The sequence below is a fragment of the Thermobia domestica genome, chromosome 12 (assembly GCF_964235325.1).
Source record: "Thermobia domestica chromosome 12, izTheDome1.hap1.1, whole genome shotgun sequence".
NCBI classification, from domain to species: domain Eukaryota; kingdom Metazoa; phylum Arthropoda; class Insecta; order Zygentoma; family Lepismatidae; genus Thermobia; species Thermobia domestica.
In genome coordinates this window covers 126,130,096-126,152,585 of record NC_137465.1, presented here as the reverse complement: position 1 = coordinate 126,152,585, position 22,490 = coordinate 126,130,096, and the positions used below count along the sequence as shown (strand labels likewise).

The window sequence follows — 22,490 nt, the reverse complement described above, 5'->3', positions numbered from 1 at the left end:
ATGAGCTAAAGAAGTTAGTAAATCAACATCAGCTGAAAGAGGTTCACTAGTTACAATGTGTTGCCCAGTGAACGCACAAGAAACATCATTCCTCCGTTTTTTGTTTTCCATCGCGTTCCCTTTAAACGGGATATGTTGTCTGGTTCTCGAGCTGGAAGTTCAGGCGCCGCTAACGTATCTGGTTGGATGACAAAGGAAATTTTTACATATTTTTTGATCATTTCGTTAAACATTCAGGCTGTTCTCAGGAAAGAAAAGTTCTGCTACTATTAGATAACCACAAGAATCATATATCTATAGCTTTCATCCAGAAAGTCACGAATAAATATAAAATATTGCTATCGATTCCTCCACACACAAGTCACAGACTTCAGCCATTGGATGTGTCAGTGAGGAAATTGAAGTAATTCAAATGATGAAATAGAATCTGAAGATAGTGGTGAACACAACTACGGAATGGAAGTGAACTGTATGGATGATATTGAAGTTGGTGACTTCCTTGTCGTAAATTTTACAACTAAGAACACGTGCGTTCATTATGTTGGACATGGTTTCCCATGGTTATCAAGAATGTGAAATAAGTTTCTTACGCCATAAGGGGAGAAGCAAATTCAATTACCCTGATGTGCCAGATTTGGCAAATGCGCCCTTGTATGACATTTTGTATAAGCTGCCCCCTCCCTTGTGTTCTGGAGGAAATAAGAGAATGAAGAAATATGCCATTTTCTCAATTTCTTTCGGAAACGTTAATTTGCGATAATAATGAACATTAAAGACGCCCGTTTATAAGTAGGTCCTTGTACAGCAAGTAAGGTTCGGTTTCTTTCGTAGAATTGAGAATATTTGCGTTTGTTTCTGTGAATCACGTGAAAGCGCACAGATGGTCTCACTTGTGGAATTCATATCGATCCTATAGCTTTTGTCAGTTTTCGATGATTTCTTAAACAGGGCAAGGACCTGACTGGAAGTCGGAGTCTCATTAATGTTTCACATATGGGCTACAGGATTTCTTTTTTATCATTGTTTTTCTAGAATTTTTAATCATAGATATTATAGAGTATATTATCATACAAACATTATAATTTTGCTCTTTCTCTCTCTCACATCTACATTCTCTAACTGAAGATGGTCACATAGTTAATTTTGCATGTATAAAGGTCTAGATTATATTTGGTCTCGAAAGCACGTTCTAGTCCTAGTACAAAGAATTATCTTAATTATATTCTAAATCTAAAATGTTTGTTTTTTAAATGTCTGCTTGTCAATAAAGCCACATAATTTTGTCAATATATGCAAATTTGCTTACTGTCTCAATCCTCCCTTGCGCATGTCTCAGACCTCCCTAACTTAGGGAGTTTTGAGACATTTCGGACAGTGTCAGAAAAATGTGAATAATTTTCTTCGTAACGCAAAACGGAACTCAATAAAATTTACTTATATAGCTGAAACTTCAAACTAACACAAGGCAAAAATTTATGTAAGTATGGCTCATGGTTACAAAGGAAAAAAATCTTATGTGAATTTTGTCTCATACCTCCCTAGTCTCCCCTATATATATATATATATATATATATATATATATATATATATATATATATATATATATACACATTCTGTGGCTTGCATGACTGTTTTGTAGAATAGTCCTAAGTGTTCATTATAGGTAGATCCGGTGTGTGTGTGTGTGTATGTGTGTATCGAGAGAGAGAGATAATTCGATGCTAAGCGAAACGGTAATGATGATAATGAACGGAATGGTGAAATGAAGAAAGCGGGAGAAAACGGAAGAACTCCGAAAATACCAATGCACACAGCGTTTGTCCATCACAAACTCACATGTCCTGAGATCGAACCAGGGACCTCTCGCACTATAGATGGGTATTTTACAACAGTGACGATGCTAGCGTTAATTTCTTCGTAGAAAGCGGAGGAACAAAGAATTCTCTGATGATAGCTATATTTTATACCGAAAATAATAGTTTTTTACTTGACCTATTACAACATATCTGGGAGGGGGGGGGGAGAATACATCCAAGATGTGGGATTGAAATAAGTAGTTTTACATCCAATCAGAATGAAGCTGCAATACAATTTCAGATTTTGTAAAAAGGTGCACCAGATTATGTCCATTGACATCTGGGTTTCAGTTTTTTTTTTTTTATTATTAGTATTCAATTTATTAAAAAGCATGTTTCTCAAAATCTTTCAGTTCAACGTCCCATGTGTTTCTCAAATCAGGGGCAATCGTCTCCCTTTCCCCCTAAATGACGCCTTTGGAATTAAGTATTAAAATGTGTGATTTAGAGGAATACATGAATGTAGCCTTTGGGGTCGCCGTCACCACCCTCCCCGTGGATCCGCCAGTGATCCGGACCCTCAGATGTATAGCTGATGCGCACAATATCGTATGTTCCCTCGTTTGCAAAATACTTCGTATTTTAAGTAATAGCTAGGGAAGTAGGCACCTTTTTTTTTTTATTACCTCTTTACTAAGTAATATGTTCCTTGTTTTATTTATTTTTTAAGTCTATAATTTCATAACATTTGTCATTCAATTTCTAAATCTCTTTCTTTCCTTCACTTTTATCATATTATATTGTGATTAAAAACGTGGTTATGCTTACTCAGCCTTAATAAGTAAAGCTTTCTCATACTTGCACCGCTCATCATAGCTGAAATACAAAGCTCCCTTTGAACAGAATTTACGGGAGGTAAATTTCACACACATATTACCCGTAGAACAGTTCATCGCGGATGAATAGTACTATAAAGTGACTTTGTGGACTTCGTCATCGTCAATAGTTGTCTGCTACAGAATGCTCTCTCCCCTCCAAGCCCTGCCATTCAAACAAAAAAACAAAATAGATTCTCGCAATCTTGATATTGTTCGATGTGTAAATTTTGGAATCGATAAATAAAAATAGTTGTTTGACCACATGAGAATCACACGCAACTACTTTTATATACATTGAACAAATGTTGTCATCACTCATTAGCAATAAAAAAAAAAAAGTCTTCATTGTGTCTCATAGGTACCGTTATTTCCGTTTGTGTTTGATATTGTAAATGTTGCTTAACAATAATTATTGCATATTAAAATAGGTATCACACTATAAAGATGTCATTTGTACTACACTTTCTTTGGGTTTGTGCCAGGTAATGTTGAACTATTTGCTCTCACCGTTTTACACAAAATGTCACATCTTTGTATTCATCCGCTACCTTAGCAAGCATTTCGAGAAGAGGAGGATGCGGGAAAGGATGTGAGCCATTTAAAACTCGTGATTGTGTGAAACTCTTTGTCCCTTTGTAAAGGAATGGAGCAGGTGAAAACAACAAGTTCCAGACTATTTGTTACATCAATTGTTGAGAGTAGGGACGATCAAGATGAGGTAAAATAATCGTATAGTCCTATTGACTTTCAATGTATGGTGGCAGCCATAATGGCTCCGCTATTAGGATATATAGGATAATCGGTAGATGTCACTAGTGGGGTAGATGGAGGATGCTTTAAACTTTTATGGCATATACATGTGCCCATTCGTAACAACGACAGAGCAACTTGGATTGTAACCTTTTTTAGGCGCAAGATGTCGTTTATCAATTGTAAATAGATAAATTGTGAATGTTACAGTGTTTTAATTCAATTGGAAGTGAAATGTTACAAGAAATGCTAATAGTACCGGTTTTGAGTGTAGATTCCTATTGCACGGTGTTACAAATGTTTTTTTATAATAGTGCAAGGGAGTACATCCTTGCACTATTTTAAATATTTGTAACAGGAATATATAAAAACTATAGTTACCATGTTTCTATATTATTTTCGTTTTGAAACTTATATTTCGGGACATTTTCAGAAGTGCAAGGGCGTATTCTTATGGTGTATAAGTAATAATTGTAAGGAACGATAAACATCCGAAAGGGTAGATCATAAAAGAAAAGAGTATTTGAAACTTTATTTAGGTGACTGGAGTTCTTAAGATAGTATTCTACCAAGCGGAGTGTTCATTGGTATAGTGTTGGGCATTTGGATCGCCGAAAACCGAAGAAAGAAAAATACCATATTTCATGTGCAAGTGGTAATACAACACAGAGGAAACCCAGATCGTGTTATATTCACACTCCAATATAAACTGTAAATACAGCCTGATCTGCTTTTCTTCTGTGGTCTGTTACCACTTCTACATGAAATACCATAAATTTTCTACGTAATGCAATAGTAAGAAGTATCCATGTGCACAAGACATGTGATATGCGTTAAATAATAATAATAATAATAATAATAATAATTTTATTGTCCTTGAACCAATTATGGCAATAGACAACGTCAAAATATACATCAAAATTACAATGTTAACTTTCACATTTAATTTGCGTAAAGTATTCATCTAATGAATAAAACGGTCTTTCTATTAGCCAATTATATAATTTATGCTTAAACACATTCATGGGACTTGAAGATAATTCACTTGGCAACCCATTATACAATTTTATGCCTATTACATCATAGTTGTTCTTCGACTTATTGAGTCTCCTATATGGTACATCTATGAGTTTATTGTACCTTGTATTGTACGAATGCAAGTTGTATCTGCACTGTAATTCAGGTAGTCTGTTTTTCACGAACAAAATAGCTGTATATATATACAAATTTATCACAGTTAATATTCTCAAATTTCTAAATAAAGGTTTACAATGCGCTGTTTGATGTGAATTTGTCATAATTCTAATTACTTTTTTCTGTATTAATAGGATATCATTGATACGTGAAGCATTTCCCCAAAAGAGTATACCGTATGAGACAATACTTTGAAAGAATGCAAAATATACAGTTCTTACGTAACCATCCGACACATAGTGTTTCAGTCTTTTCAAAAGGTAGACAACTCTAGATAATTTACTAGCTATATACTGAATATGTGGTTCCCATGATAACCTACTATCGACATAAATACCCAGAAATTTTACACTATTTGTTATGTCAATATTTGGAACTTCTCTCAAGCTGAATAACATGTGTTGTGTTTTACTTCTATTGAGATGAAAACAATTAGCTTCAAACCACTTACTTGCTTCAGTTAGAACGCTATTTGCCAAATGTACAAGGTTATCTACATCGTGGTTTATGTTCACAAAAGTGGAGTCATCAGCATACAATATTGATTGAGCTTGTACACAACTTGGTAAATCATTGATCATTATGGTAAACAACAGTGGACCAAGCACCGACCCTTGAGGAACGCCACACTTTAGACTTTTCATTTGAGACTGTATACCGTTTGTAAAGACAACTTGCTTTCGGTCTTCCAAATATGTTTGAATTAAGGTCAGTCCAGTGCCATTTATACCGTAACTAGTTAATGAATAAAACGGTCTTCCCCACACACATAGTCATAGATAAAGTACAAGGGCACTACACATGCAGATATAAAGTACAAGGGCAAATGTGAGAAATGAAAGGTACGTTCTTTTTTATTTTCGCATCAGTCGATAAGTGAATAAAAGTCGCTTTGTTACCCCCTTTGTAAGTTCGTACATACTCAATGAATAATCCCTAAAAGTATGAGCGTCCTGCTCCTTCGGGAACTGATGCAGCTTCGTGTATACTATATCCAAATACCAAAATGTACTGCATTTGATTATAATACATTACGTTACTTAGGGTAGGTTAGGTTCAATTACAAGTCAGCTACCTTCAAAATAGGGGCATGTAAACTTTCACAATCTGGAATAAAAAATTACTATTTGCGTATAAATACGGTGTTAGTACGTATGGTAAAAACTAGTGTAAAAAGCACAAACCAACCTGTGCTAGGTGGTCACTAAAAAGCACGAATGCTGTCTGGGTCAGGACAGGGCGAAGCTTAATTTTCCGTGCGGGGGTACGTCCGAAGGGAGCAGGCAGTGATACGAGTTTCAATAGCGCTTGTCATGGTCGGTACTAGTAACGTTCCAATTGTTATTAGTACTAAGTGCCTTTCACTCGATTTTAACAACTGACGCTCGTCATTTTTGTGTAATTTCACAAAACTCATACACCGTATGTCACAATCTTGATTATGCTCTTCACTTTCGCACTACCTTTTCCGCCACTAAATCGTAAGTGTTCCTCTCTGCTTCCACATACAGTTCCGCTTACATGAAATACTGTACAACAACAACTTTTTTAACTTCAACCATTGCCCCTCACCTGACTTCTACTCACTCTTCCTCACAAACGAAAATTGGTTCCCCAATTCACCCGGTAAATTTCCACAAATTAGTCCGGCGATACATCACGTAATCCTAATTTTAGAATTTGGGCGGGGGGGGCAGTACTAAGTCAACCTAACCTAATCTAATCTGACCTAATTTGAACCAACAAAAAATATAGAAAATATACCAAGATAGAAATTTTAACTCAAAGAATTCGCCCCCTCCCCTCCCAAATCCAAAAATATGCCGATTTATTTTATTGAAAGTTCCTTTAAAAGAAGTCGAATAAGTTTATTTCTGTAACTTGCTCTTGCTTTTTCCGGTAATGAACTGCGTTTTTAATCAAAGATGTTTGGCTAGAATCAGTGTTTTTTGATGGTTTTCCCTGGATAATAGTATTGCGAAACTATTTAGAGTTGGCAAAAGCCATGGTTTTTATTGAAAAATACAAAAAACCGTTTTTTTTTTAATAATTTGCTCTATGTATTTATATTACATACGTACAAAAGTAAGTTTGTTTCGCCTTGCTGTTATTATGCAGCAACAGGGTTGTGCTGGAAGGGGTCATATAAGCTTAAAGCGGAATCCAAACGGCTTCCCGGCTTACATCCGAGAGAAATTGTTTTCCATTTGAACTCGAAGCCGGGACTATTTGGCCACAAATGCAATGAGTTTGCTGACTCACTCACGAAGGACTCCTGATGAAAATGCGTTGTACTGGTCTTTACATACTTGTTAATATAACTGTCAGAGTCATTTCAGGACAAAAAGATAAATAGTTGCACAAGTGAAACCATCATACAGAATTAATACAAATCGGAAAACTCCTACCTTAGCCATTGATAAAATCCTGTTATTACTTTAAATGCAAAGCAGATCCCGTTATTGCTTTGCATGTAAAATTTTACAGTCAACGTTTCATAATCAGTACTGGGGTATTAAATTCCAAATTTAGTATGTAGATATTCAATAAAATTAAGACGAAGTCCAATCCAAGCTAATGTTGGAAGCTACGTAGGCAGTCGATAAATTTTGCCAATGTCTATCAATATATTTAAGTAACCGTGGATTCTTTATAAAACAACAGACATTCAGGCAAGCAGAAATACACAGTTTGGCTTCGTTTCGTATGTTTACCCTTAACATCTTTATGTAATACCGAGGTTATCAAGAAGACTTTTGCTTTAAAGTGACATCCAAACCGCTACTTGGTTTATACATGAAAGAAGGGTTGTGGTTCAACTGAGAATTGAACATGGGGCACTTTGATTAAAAGGTGAAAAGTAGATAAAACTAATGCAGATGGTTTGATATGTGGAAACGTCACCATGAAGTTCACACAATTTAAAGCATTTTTTATTCTTTTTTCTTTTTGGTTTAAACTTAAAAAAAAAAAGCTGGTTTAAACCAGCCAACCCTGCAAATACCATTTTTATACCACTTACGGTTTGGGCGCGATTTTTCCGGTCGCCAGGTAGCGACCAAATATTTTTGTTTGGCGGTAGGCATTTCGTATTTACTTTTCCTTGAAAGTGGAGAAAAGAAATGGCAATTAAATATTTGTTTGGCCTTTGCTTTATTTACCTTGGAGTTGCAATGAAAAACTTACGATCAAACTGTTCTGGCTACTGGACTCAGACTTGAATTTTCGTGACCTGCCTTAACCCAGTATTTGGCCTTGTTGGTTACAAACAGCATCACTTTGTATTGTTATACGCCCGACGAAAGTTTTAGTAATAGTTTAATTGGCATTATTGCTTTCATACAATATTCACATGCCTGACTTGCGGATCATTGTTTACATAGTTTTAATCTTTGTTGTGTTAACTAATGGGTCATCAGAAGACAGTCAAATTCAGTATAGCAAGAGGTTTCTTGGTATGTTGAAAGATGTTTGGCTAAACTTAGCAATATCACATTTCAGCTGCGCATCAATAAATAGGGCGGATTAGCTTAGAGCTAGGGAAGTTTGTACCCATTTTGTTTAAAATTAATCGAGTGTAACTGCTTGTGTCTGCGTAATGATACCAGCTGTAGCGGGCATCGTAAATTTCACCCGGATATTTTAATGTAATTGCTGTTAATTACTCCATTTGAGAAGTATTCCTAATTATAATTGAGCATATTACGGACAACGTTGCTGACTACCAACACATGATTAGCTATATTAAAACCGATGTTGTTTGGAAATATACATTCTGGGTATTCAAAACCCAGAACCTCTTTAACAATTACGAAAGAAACGAACTAACCAGTTTTTACAGAAATATCTCAATGTTTGCCAATTAAAGGGGTAAATATTACTTTCGATGGGGGTGGTGTATTAGTTCCTGTCCGTTTTCTTACCTTTTCATTCAGTCCTGTAACTACGAGATAGAAAGCCAATAATTCAGTAACTATTGTTCATGAATATCTCGGTGAGCTGCTCGATTAAGTTTTGAAGAAGTCTATTTTTTGTCGTGCATTGATTTTTTTTTTTTTTTTTTTTCTTTCTTTGAAAGATCAAGGGCACTATACAATATCGTACGAGTTCAACCGAGCTCATCAGACATGAATCAAAATTGATATAGCGATACATCTTGACCTGCTCTACAAGCTTGTGAAATATTAAAGGCTTTTGATTCCTGAGTTACAGGCCATCAAAGTCGGTGGTTCATATTTTCAGACGCAAAAACATGAATTCAACCAAATTCATCCCATCTGGATCAAACGTGGCATGGTGGTATACCTTGTATTTTGTTTCGATTTACATATACGCATGCTGGGGTTTGTTTGTTTTATCGTACATACACAAAGGTAACTTCGAATGTAAGTTTTAATAGCTGTTCAATTTCTCTAGGTCTTTCTAAGTCCAAATTTGGATATTTCTGGCCAATTAATTTTTTTTTTTTTTTTTTTTTTCATTTCATTATTTCTGTCATCATTTTTAGTTCCCTATGTGTGTTTCCTTTAATGTATACATCAAAAAGTCTTTGATACGTATTTATGGTAAATAATTAATTTCTTTTTATGCTCTTTAATCAACTTTGAAGCTAAAGTGAGGTTACTTTTCGAATGTCTCAGGAACTTCATATCATAAGACCACCAGGTTTTGTAGGCCTATAAGAATAAATCTATTTTTCATCTTGCTTATTTCCTAGTTTTGTGTTCAGCAGTTGCCTTCAACTCTTATTTACACTACCTTTCTACTTATTTCTACTTGTATTTTTTCTATTTATTTATTTATGGAAATATATTTCAGTGTGTTTGTGATTATCTGAAAACGTAAATTCTTCCTTACATTACCTCAGAAAATCTAATTTCACCCCTTTTTTTCGTTGGTGTAATTCAGAATGACCATTAGGTGTGTTGAAGTAGATATTTTAGCAAGATAATAATAATAATAAAAAAAAATATGTTTGGTAGCAGGAATAAGGCTGTCCAGTGCTGTAGTATTGAAAGAGTGACAACTGGACCGGGAGTCGAACACGGGTCTCCGTATTACCATGCAGTTGCCCCAACCACTATGTTACCCAGTCCGCTTCTTGAACAGTCATACATTCTACCACTTTATTGACTTTTAATGGAAAACATATTCTACTTTTGCTAATGAAGACTGCCGCTAGTTCTTTGTAGCCTAGTTTTTCCTACATGACTCCAAGTACTCATATACGTTGATGAACATGAAGCAAATAATTTGTTTCAAAGATAAATTTTAAAAGCTACACAGAATAGATTAGAAGTACGTACTAACTGTGTATACTCTTCCCCACCCCCCAAAAATGAGCTATTTAAATTATTTCAACCCTCCCTGGAGTCGTCATCGGTAACTTTTTTCTCCGCTGCTGTCTTATTCTTGATAATTAACACACATGGGAGACGTACTTAAACCACCAAAATTAACAATATTAAGAAAAATCCAAAATGTTCGTATAGTTTTTAGAATCTCACACAACTTCGCCTTTAGGCTTTCGTTCTTGAAAAAGAATTATAAATATTCAAAACGCATATATACTATTTACATGGCATGCCCTAAAAACGGTATACATATGTTTTTACACAGGAACTAGAATATTTCTATCAATTTGTCTACGTCTGTAGCTATCTGTGGCTGTTTTTCGAAACTGAAACTATTGCAAGTTGTGTAAAATTTACAATGCTAAGAAGCTATTGCATTATTTAGCCAAATATTTGTACTTATACGAGAAGGTATAAAAAAGTTCGTGCAAACACCTGTAAGAAATCCACTCTTGAGAACTCTTGACACTATGATGGTATTAGTCCCTCTATACGTAGTCACCGTGCCTAATGACATCTTTTTGCCAGAGGTTTTCCACTTTCCGCAAGTCCGTTTTGTCAAAGGCTGCAGTTTGGCTTTGAAACCGCAGTTCAACTTCAGAAATGACGTCATCCTTATTGTCAAAATGGTGTCCTGTGAATGGACACTTCCTCTCTGCAAACAGAAGTAAGTCACTTGGTGCTAGGTCTGATGAGTATGGAGGGTTGGGGACTATTTCATATCCTAATTCCTCTGCCTTCATTATGGATGGATCGGCGAAATGAGCTGTTGCGTTGTCTGCCAAGAAAAAATGAAATGAAATCTTTAAGTTTTACGTCCCACGCTTATGCCAGCTAGGCTAAAGGAGACGATGATGATGATGGGAAATGAAAGAAATGGTGAAATAAATGCAATGGGAAGAAACAAGAGGACCCTGAGGAAACTCACGCACATGGTATATCTGCCAAGAGCAGCACCCCTTTTGTGAACAATCCATGACATTTCTTCTTCAGTTCCTCTCATCGACAGGAGATAGGAGTAATAGGTAGAGGTATTAGTAATACCTCTAGTTCGCACCTGTGGTAGGTAATCTGTCATGATAACCCCGTTACAGTATCAGAAAGCAGAAAGCATCGCCTTAGCGGCAGACTTCTGTACTCGTGCCTTTTTATGATAGCGAGAGGAGGGTTGTTTCCATTGTTTGCTCATTTCCTTTGTTTCCGGGTCATAAAGATAAACCCAATTTTCATCCACCTCACAGCGATGCGACATTTCTCTTGCATCGTCCTCCCGATTTCTCTTCTTGCGAAAGATGTGAGCAGTTCTGACACCCACGGTGTTGACACTTTCTGAAGATGAAGCTGGTTGTGAATGATATTCAGGCAGACCCATACCTATTCCACACATAGCACTTTCAGTAGTTATCCTCCTGTTTTCTATTATGATGTCGGCTTTCTCCATCCAGGCGGCATTAGTGAAAGATGCTTTTCCAGATCTAGAGGCGTTATGGTCGTCATATGTCCAGTTTGGAATTGCCGTTTCCACTTGGATACCATATCTTCATGGATCTGCTTTGTTGATTTCTCCTAAACATGGAGGAACTTAATGACACTCCATGCCTCAAGCTTGTAATCGTCGCACCTAAGAAAAAAATTCTAACGAGTCCGGAATTAGCATCGTTAACATACAAGGACCTAATTATAAAATGCATGTATGCATGTCCGAGGGGGTTTGTAGTTCATTTTCTAGGTAATTGCATGAACTTTTTGATATCTCCTTGTATATTTAATATTATATTAAATTGTTCAGTTCATATCATTTATATTTCTAAGCATATAAGGTTTATTTTCCAGTTTGTTTTGTGCCTCTTGTTGGCGAACATATACTTCAGATATGATGTGGAAGAACTGAACCTGAAATAAACATAGCAAATTTCTCCTGGAGAGAATAAACTTTTACAAATCTCGAACATTTTAGACTGATTTGTTTATAACTCAGTATGTACTTCAATTTCCCTGTTCAACACGAGGTTATATGAGACAAGAACATACGTCATAACATCGGATCCGAACCACATTTTCATAAACTAGCTATCGAACCCAGGTTTTTGTATCAGAGGCGATGACACTAATTTTAATGGCGAAGAAGTTTTTTAAATTTCACTACTTCAGCATTTATTGTTTGGATTGGCATTTATTCAAACTGTTATGTGCAGAGACATGAAGAATATTTTCTGCAGAATTGCCATATAAAATAATAAATAGTATTCTGATACTGTCCACTATTAAGCATGCCAGCGAAGTCAGTTTGAATGTCATAGGCTTAAGTTCCTCAACACTGAAGAGCATATTGTCAATATGTTATAAGTGATGTGCAAAGAATTTAAGTTTTGATATGTAAGAATTTTTATTTATGTATTTTCGTAGTGCGTGCATTGTTAATTAGTGGATCTTAAGTGTCATCATTAATCATAAACAAAAATCAGAAAATGGTGATACTCTATATTTTTTAGTTCCAAATGGCTTAAAATATTAATATTCTTTTCTCTCTATTTACAGAAATATGATAGATGTTACAACACGTTGCAGAATCTCATATCGGGATTGTCAGACAAAGAAGCCCATGATGCTCTTAATAATGCAGTGTGCAAAGATTCTCGCTCCCATGAGGAGATCTCTTTGGGTTTGCTAGTCGTAATTCTTACTGAACCAAATAATGCTGCAAAGGTGAGAAAGATTGCACTATAGTGTATCTTTAAATAATTCAGTAATGTTCAATATACTTTGAAGTAATTCAGTAATGTTCAGTGTTCAATAATTTTCATCTCATGTTGACCATGAAAGTGATAACTAATGTAACTTAACACATAACAACGCTCATCTTATTAGCCAGTCTGCAAAGGGTGACTTTTGTGTTTTGTTTAACAGGCGTCTATGTGTGGAAACTTACAGTCCTAAAACTTTCAGAGTGTACACGCTGTTTTGTGATTATCTATGATTGTCATAAAAGATATAGAAGGCATTTTTTAATGAAAACGCAGGTATTAATTCAATTGAAATATAAAGGATACATTACTGTTTTATAGTCTAAAAGTATTTCATGATATTTTCTTGATGACATTCCTTACTTAAATCACACCTAATAACATAAATAGGTGTAGGTATTATGAAGGAAAAACTCACTCCGAAAAGAAACAGAAAAGCTCGCGCCCGGAGACTTACGGAAATGTCATTCACTGATTTAAATGAAACTTTACATACTTGTAGAACATCGAAAAATAATCGACACGTTTTATTTATTTATTTATTTATTTATTTCGGCAATGGTACTAGTTTAAGGGTAGAAACCACCCTGTGAACGGTAGGGGTGGTTTCCAAGTATAGACAGAAAATCATCATTTAATACATAAGAAAACATACTGCCAGTGGGGTTTTTAGGACAGCTGATTCTGAATTTGACGTCAAAATTACAAAATTCAAAATGGCGGATCCAATATGGTGATTACAATTACTTAAAGTCTTCTAGTTGGAAATGCTCTGCAGTTAGCCAAGAACAAACGTGGTTGGCAGGAGTTACTGCGAGAAGGTTGAAGACCAAATTGAAACCCCTTTCTGTACTTGTTTTAACGGGATGCTTGATTATAGTGAGCCTCTGCACCTCTCACTACTTGGGGTGCTTATTGAAAATGAGTCCCCTCGCCTCTCACTATTCGGGGTACTTAGCCCAGCGTCAATTGCAAAGTCCATTTTGTCATTAGATTCGTGGAGTGGTCAGAATTCATCAACTTTTGAACCTATTTTAAGAAAAAAGAGTACCTCAAAATAGAAATCATTCCTGCAATAACAACTAGTAGGATTCAGCCTCTTCATGTGTTCTTCTTTAGGCCGTGGAAAAACTTCTTGGAGACATTTTTCTGTTTATTCTTCTCTACAACTATAACATAAATTTACATCAACGTAATAATATAATTAAGATCTAATCACTAACTCATAATCAGTTTTCTTCTCCCAGATTTGCAAATCTTATTAGGTATGTGTGGCACAAAAGCGGTTATTTGGAAGAAGAACCACCTGCGTTTGAAAATCCCGTAACATCTTATTTTAAAATTGTGCAGAATTTTGCCATTTGTGCACAATTATGGGTGGTGTGCATGATGTAAATAATGATTATGTATCGCACACACTTTTTTTTACGGAATATCATTGGTAAAACGTTATCTCAATAAATTCATAATTATAACAATTGAGGATATATGAAATTCTGGCATAGTGAGAGATGAGATCACTTTAAATAAGAACCCCGAATGGTGAGAGGCGAGGAGACTTACTTTCAATAAGCACCCCGCATAGTGAGAAATAAGTACAGAAAGCGGTTTCATATCGGTCTGCAACCATCTTGCAATAACCCCTAGCAACTATAGTTGTTCCTGGCTAACTGCAGAGCAATTCAAACCAGAAGACTTTAAGTAATTGTAATGATATTGGATCCGCCATTTTAAATTTCATAATTTTGACGTCAGATTCTGAATCAACTGTACTAACCTCCCCTCCCCCTGGCGGTATGTTTTCTTGTATATTAAATTATTGTTTTCTGTCTATACTTGGAGACCACCCCTAACGTTCAAAGGGCGGTTTCTGTCCTTAAATCTTCACCATTGCCAAAATAAAAAAATACGTGTCGATTATTTTTCGATGTTCTACAAGTATGCAGTTTCATTCAAATCGATGAATGACACTTCTGTAAGTCTCCTTGTTAGAAAAAAAATGGAGTTTTTTCTCATGAAAACCCCTGCTAACCCCTGAAATAACATGCAGGAATATTTGAACACCTGCTGTACCCTCGACTACAGCCCTGGAAACTTATTAGATCAAGTAACTTCAACCTTCTGATAGTTCTCGGGCAATTGATTTTCTAAGTGATCAGTAGAAATTACTAAATGAACTGATGGCATGTATATTTATTAATGAAATACTAAGCTTGAACTCCACTTAAACACCTGTATTATTAATTTATTCTTATACATTTTGATGACCGATGATAATTAGGGAATATTTACATTGATTCGAGGACTAACATAATCTAAAAAACTTACCCGATGTCAAATTACTGTAATAAAATAAAATATGGGATATACTACTTCCGGTTTTATGAGGATAAAACAGTCATCGAAACTAATACGAATAACTCAATAATACGGGTGCTTAAGTGGAGTTGAAGGCTAGTATTTCATTAGTGTTAACTAAGAATTTTTCTTATTTATTACGCAAAATTTATCAACTGTTTTTATCTAATGAGGCTTCATGTTGAAGGCTTTTTACATCGGCACACCCGGTATTTTGTGACACACAAGATGAAATGTGGAGACGGGATCTGAATATAAAAAAATTTAAATTATTTAAAATTGACGTGGAAATTTCTTGTCACAAATTACTTCTCTTCATGGAAAATAACGTGCTTGGCTAGTACCTGCACCGCACAGATGGAAAGTGTAGTGTTCCTCTTAGAATTGTAGCCTGCAAAATTATCTTTCCCAGTTTCTTAATATTATATTCGCTTCTTGTAATTTTAAAAATGTAGTATGCAGTTCCTTTCTTTCTTCGAGTGATTGTTACTCTTGAGGTGCAGAAGAGCAATTTAGATAAGTAGTTTAACAGATAATTCGTTGGACAGTACTTATTTTCTTATTTATTTTTTTTTTTCGTATTAATTACATGCACATTATCTCATTACGTGCTATGCTTAACACTCATTGGAATTCTCTACGTCCGTAAGGACACTATCATTGTAGTAGTTAACTATATTTCTTTTTTTAAATCTACCACTACTAATCTTTTATGCATCTGTTTTCCAGAGTTACCGAGACTTGACATTCATTACCCGGGATGGGTTAAATCTAGTGCTTGTCCATTTGACGCAGCTGATTATGGATAAGTTCTCCAGGATGCTGGATGTGGTTCGACAGCAGTTGTTGTGGCTCGTGCGTGAGATGATACGGAATGCTGTTACAGGGGTAGATGGATTGTGTTGGAATCTTATGAGACATATTGCTGGAGGAAATACATCCGTTAAAAATGTTTCTTTAGCTGAAGCGTTGCTCGATATCTATACGGAAAATAGGTAAGTTGATATGAGATTAAAAGTGTAAGTTATTTTGAAATATATGCGTAACATTCGAGAGACTTTCTCCTTCTCCATTGAAATTTTAAAATGTGTTAAAAATAATTTACCCTTTGTTGTTAACTCAATATTTCATGAAAGATATCGAGATTATTATCACAGTTCTGATCACACTACATCGTATCATTTCCCTTTTTCCATGGTTAGTCTGTATTCTAGGTTGTTAGTCTTTATGAAGTTGTTTGTTCCTCCAGTTTGTTTCCTTACTGAGTGGGCAATGCACGTGGTCCTGAGTTCGATTTCTGGCGTTATGTGTGTGGATGGGAGGAGCACTTAACTCTGATACAAGTCCGAGTAGTGGTTTATAGATCCACTCCGAATAATAAGATCCGTCCCTTATAGCCTTGGTGCTGAAAATGGGACATATTAACCCTTTTAGGATTTATGGTAACTTTTGTTACTATGGCGTAGTATAGTCTTTGACCGCTTATTTAGGTTCTATAACAGGTATTTAAGCTTTTTATTGGTCAAGTCAAGGATTTATCAAAGAACACCCTACATGCGTTTTGGAACCGGATGGTCAACTTCGCGGTGCCAAGTGGGGGCGGAGGGACGTGACTTTTTTCTTAAGACAAATTTCAAGAATTTTTCACGCCTTTAGTTTTCAGGATATCTGATTGAAACTTTGGATACGGATTGTATACCTTTGGGTATTTTTCAAATTTTTTTTGAGATCTCCGGGACCGGGCTAGAGGGGCGCAAGCGTTTCGAGGGGGTGATTTTTCAGGAAAATTTCCGAGTTTTCCCGATTTTTCTGGTTCAGTGTATGGTACATACATGAGAGTTGGAAAGGGTTCGTTGTACTGAAGAAAATAGCGTTTGAACCATGACTCTAAGCTAAATAGTAATGACCGCAGTAAGAGAGAGAGAGAGGCCGGCCTATAGAGTCTAAATTCAGACTTACAACAATGTTGACTTTGTTTTCAAGATACAAGAGTAAAATTTTGCACACGAACAAATATTATGTGCTTGACAACGTATTTCTTAAAAATATCAAATTCTTACGTGAACTCAGGCCTGGGGCAGAGGGGCGCAAAAATTTCGAAAATTGTTTTTTCGAAAAATCTGGTTTTTACATTTTCCCGTTTCTGGTGTATAATACGGAGAAGCAAGTAGTACCGTTGGAAGTATGCTCTATCCTTTAAAAAAAAAGTATGAACCGTAATCCTACAATAAATAGTAAGAAAGCAGCAGTTGTTTGAGTGAAAATAAAAAATATATCTCAAAAAGTGAAAATCTTAAAAGGATTAAACTAAGGTCAGGCAACCGTTTTGTTGAAGATCTTTATATTTGTGCTCCCTAACTACATTGTCATATGATTTTTGTAATGATTGTTTACTGTATTGTGATACATTTTCTATTTACTGTTTTAGAGTAGAAATAAGATCGATTACTGATCGTCCATTCCTAAAACAAGTTTGTTCGAACGTGTTCGATTTTGTGTTGGATTCGCTACTCTAATATTACTTATTAAAAAGAAAGAAAAAGTGTCTCATTAATAATTTCCCATGGTAGTTTATGCGTTTGTTGCTTACGATTGATACGAGACTTCTCCATTTCTTTGGTATCATTCCCAGTCTCCAGACACATCTAATCACCGTTTAGATCAGTGTATACACATTGACTGTGCCACATCATATATATATATATAGGGTGTTTCAAAACAACATCGACAGCATTGGGAGGTGATTCCTGACACCAAGATGAGATAAAAAGTATAGACCAACTTGGGTGCACAAATGCTTCCTTTCGGAGTTATAGGCTTCCGAAAACATGAAAAAATGAATTTTAAAGGTCCATAGCTTCAATAGTATGGGACCTACTGTAGTCTGGTCAAGGCTTCACTTAGGAACTGGTATGTGCCTTATCCAAATATCCAGGTTTCAGAATCCTGCGGTACTTCTGCAACAATTTTTACAGAGGTAGTTGATGTACTTCAGATTTATGCCCGTAGCGAAACTGCTGCGGGAGTTTTGCTAGCTCGTATCTTTTTCGTCCTCTTTTGCAATTTTGATTAGTACAATTTTCACCATAAACAAATGCCAGTTATGACCGAGAATGTCAGTTTCATCGACTTCTTCACAACTTATAAATTCGAACACAGTACTTCATTCAAACCGCATCGATCACAATCACGTAATGTTTCAAGAGTTAATAACAAAAGTACGCCTTTGAATCACTGCTACTTGCAAATTGAGGTGAAAGAACAAATAGTAATGAATAAGTAAGTTATTGTAGCGAATCAGTCATGTATACAATCACTTGAAAAAACTACGTCATTACTTCTCATAATTTCTGACACTGTATATTTTATCTTGCATTAAATGCAAAGTACCAAGGAAACATAAGTTGAGTGGTTTTAACTTTCTTGAATGCATATTTTAAAGTCAGAATGTAAAAGAAAAAAAGTATTGTTCACTGAACTTACCTTACTAAACATTCTTTGTATTTGTATTTATTTATTATTTTCTCTTTTCGAATACACTTCCATTTATCATAATCATTAGTAGGAAATATACACACCAAAGCAGACATCATTTTCCAGTAAGAAGAAATAGGCTTAAGTATTGACACAGTTAAGATATCTTGCTGTAAAACTTCCAAGCAAGAGAATGCAACATAGCAGTCGAGCTGAGCTTCCTTGTAGCCATGTGTTTAGCATATTCAGCGCAGGAAACTCGGGTTCGTTTCCCGGTGAAAGCTCGTGTGGTGCGGATCCTATGTTAAGCTATATGGTCACCTTTCGTGTAACCTTGGTGCTGAAAGGAGTTAAACTCAAAGCCAACCAACATAGTAGCCGATTTATGTCAAGCAAAATTTGATTGCCACTAATGGGACAAGACAGGGAAGTATAGGAGTAACATACAATGAATAGTATATAACAATTTATTTATAGACTTAAGGAAAATGCTTAGAATTAACTTAATTTTAAAAACTCCAATTTATTGTCTGTAGTCCTGTATTATACCAGAGAACACTGAACTGATACATATTTTGTAATATGCAGGTGGAGAGCATTTTGAAAATATTTTCATCTCTCTCTGCCTAGGATGAATATATTCGACGAGTTTTGTCTGTCTTCTTCAGTAGTAATTATTGGAAAGGTGGTTAAAAATAAAAATGCTGCTTAGAGATCTGTTTTAAATACTTTGTGTAGTTGTCTTGTAAAACAATATTAACTATACTAGTTTTTGAAGGTACGCTCTTTTTGCTATTACTGAAGCTCATTGTGTAGTTTCTACTTTTCTTTGAATCTCTATGGTAAACCTCATATGTGAATATCTGTTCCTGACTTTCATCCTTAACCCCATCCTTAGTCCCTCAGATTTTCAATTTAATGTGAATCTGATGACTTTGCAAGCCGGACCATATACAGCAGAATGGTTGAATGTTCCTAAAAATTAGTTCTAATGGATCAGCATTCACAAACAACAGCAGTTACTGTCGACTTTGAAAACGATTTTCGTTGAATAGCCGTGAAACTTGTTTGGGTTTGAATCTTTTTGTGACCACCGTTGTGACAGTTTTGCGTTCACCCGTGTTATGCCATTCCATGTAGACACGTTGGAGAGTCCTCTTTGATACGCCAACAAATCGGGTAAATATATTTACTATGTGTCTATGGGCATGCCCAGACACAACAACCCCTTTCTGCCATTCCGTCACAGCTTTGCTTTAACCCATCTTGACCAGCTGTTTTCATCCAACCGACTGGCATATATTATAATTATCATACGTAATTAGTGATGGGTCATTTAGTCACTTGATACCAGTGAAACGCCATTTATAACGATAGAAACAAATCAGTGCTAGTTCTAGTGGTGTAATGACTTTTGTTCGAGGTATTTATTAATCAGTTTACAGTTTCAAAGATGTTAGTGCTGAGAAACACTTTTTTTTTCTCTCTCTCTTCTTCGAGATGTTAAAAATATCATCTTAACTTCATTCATACAACCTTGATAAAGAACGATTGTGTAATTTCACATATTTTTCAATAAGAGTGGGGAGTGTCCTTCTCCTCGCCAGAAAGCTAAGTAAGTTGAATATGTAGACAACGCTAACGTAAATGTTCCCACCAAAATTTAATAACCTTGATATGATTCGATTCACACAGCGTGAGTTCTGTCTCCTGACCAAAAGTACTTAGACACCATTAAATCGAGGCTGCTTTCTTAAGTATGCACAGTTATATTAGATGCCAAGGTCAGTCTCTGATTGCCCTAGAGCTCTGAAACATAACGGTTATGCGCAAAATGGGTCAAAGATGTAGAATACGTAATACTTTCATGCATCCAATAAGCCGTTACATTGGAAAAACCACATGGAAATTAAATTCCATATATTATTGAACAGAAAAGAGGTTTGCTGTCTCATTTCCAAACAAGTGAGTTCAGTATACAGACAATATTGATATGAAAATGCATGTTTCATGATGGATTTTGGTGCACCTGTACATCACTTGTACCGCAAGATCTAAGGCTACTTCATAAGTGAGGTTCCTCGTGACTATATTATTAGTGTATGCGTCTTCAGCGCGAAGGACTGATTTGATTCCCGGTGGAAGCTCATGTGGTTGGATCCCATAGCCTCGCGGGTGAAAGCAATACCAAACTAATCCAACCAACCCTTTTCATAGGTGAAGGAGAAAGGACAAAACATTGTCAGTGGTGGTTATAACTTAACACTGGATTAGGATTATATTAAAATCATAGGAAAGCATATATCGCCTCATCTCATAAGTCAGGACGCAAAATTTCCTGTCGCTAGGTCACCATTGGCGACTAGAAATTTAGAGCTGGCGACCAGTGTTCAGTAAAAATGGTTTCTGCCTAAACTCAAAGGGCTGCGCAGTTTCTGTTTTGCACGAAAATAACTGTCACTGAGTGAGAAAAAACACGGAATGTGAAGTTTTTCTTTGTCAAACCAAATGCCGGGGGGAGGGGGGGATCTCATAATTTGTACGTGAGAGATATTGGCGACCATCATTTTTGGATTGGCGAGTGCGTCTGACTTTGAAATTCTGAGCCCTGTCATAAGTAATGTCGTATTTTTCATTGTGAGGAAAAGGAAGTTAGTTAGGAAAGTAGTCTCTATCGGACTCTACAACACACTGCCACCTGTCAACCAGTTTTTTAATACCCCGCTGAAGGAAGTCTCCGTTTTGGACACAAGGATCTGGGTTACTGTTCGTTGCAGTCGATCTTCAGCTTGCAGTGTTTTACCGGAAAGGTAATTTTGCATGCTGCAAACGACACTGATTAGTTGATACATGATCTAGTGATAACGCCGGATGAATGCTTTTATCCTTTTGACTCCCTCGCTAACACGAATAGATACTCCTATGAACTTTCCCAGGCTAAAGGTCTGCTCTTGTACCAAGAATGTTTGAAACCCACAAAGTTTTTGGATGATAGTGTTGAATTTGAATTCTAAGCAACCTTAGTTGCGTGTCTCCTTTGTTTCTCGTACCAAAGTATATACTTATATCATATCATTTGAATTTTGCCACTTCTTGATCCCCTTCTTCATCACCATTCGCGACGCCCAAATAAATTTTCCAAGGTTAAAGGATTGCCTTGTGAAAAATCTCTAAAATTAATCAGTTTCTATGTGGTGGTACGTTCGAATTTAGGGCCCCCTCCATCGCGTATTCCCCTTTGTTCACTGCGACATAATAAATATATATAAAGAAACATTCCAAGGGTTAGCCTTGTGTCATAATTGATTGAAATCGAGTAGTTCTACATTCTAGACTCTGTTCTCGAAATTTTATTATAGCATTTTGTTTTGCAGATCTTTCTAAATGTAAAATTCGGGTTGTCATTTCAAATATAAACAGAATCAATTTGGTCTTTAATCATCTCAGACCAAGATAAGAATTCATTCACTGGGCGTCTCGTATTCAGAATTCCACAATGATCTTAGGGTATCTTAATAATATGTGAAAATGTCACATTCTCTCAATAAACGTCCAAAATCTCGTAAAAAAGAAAATGGCAATACGATACAACTTGGTTGTAACAATAATATACTAATAAAAAGCTCAGAACGCAGGTGGGTCCAACCCTGAATTATACCCTGTCCATGATGCGGACATATTATTATCTGCGATGATACATATCGGTTTTATGTGAAACACGCAGTATAAGAGAGGGAAAAGTATAATCAAGAAAGTTATTGGAGAATGAAAATAGTTAAAAATATTGTTCTGATAAGGCCTGTGAAACGCAGCACCTGTGATGAAGTTGCCATATTAACGAGAGATTTAATAATGCTGAATAGTTGACAAAGTTATTTTTGTCTTGAAGCTTACGTAGTTTTTTTTTAAAAAAAAAGAGTATGTATAAATAATTGTGAGGGT

At 35.8% G+C, this 22,490-nt stretch overlaps 1 protein-coding gene across 2 annotated transcripts in view; it reads left to right on the top strand.

The window, feature by feature from the left end:
• Positions 1-3,210: 3,210 nt before the first annotated feature.
• IntS3 (integrator complex subunit 3) overlaps positions 3,211-22,490 on the top strand; it is an 82,413-nt gene continuing 63,133 nt past the window's right edge. Inside the window, exons 1-3 of one of the 2 annotated variants that reach the window (XM_081734068.1) lie at positions 3,211-3,392; positions 12,511-12,678; positions 15,804-16,069. In XM_081734068.1, the coding sequence (XP_081590194.1) occupies positions 3,318-3,392; positions 12,511-12,678; positions 15,804-16,069 (509 nt within the window). In that variant the 5' untranslated portion in view covers positions 3,211-3,317. Of the gene's footprint in view, positions 3,393-3,483; positions 3,607-12,510; positions 12,679-15,803; positions 16,070-22,490 lie in introns of those variants that run through there. The other variant, XM_081734069.1, reaches the window with a different exon arrangement.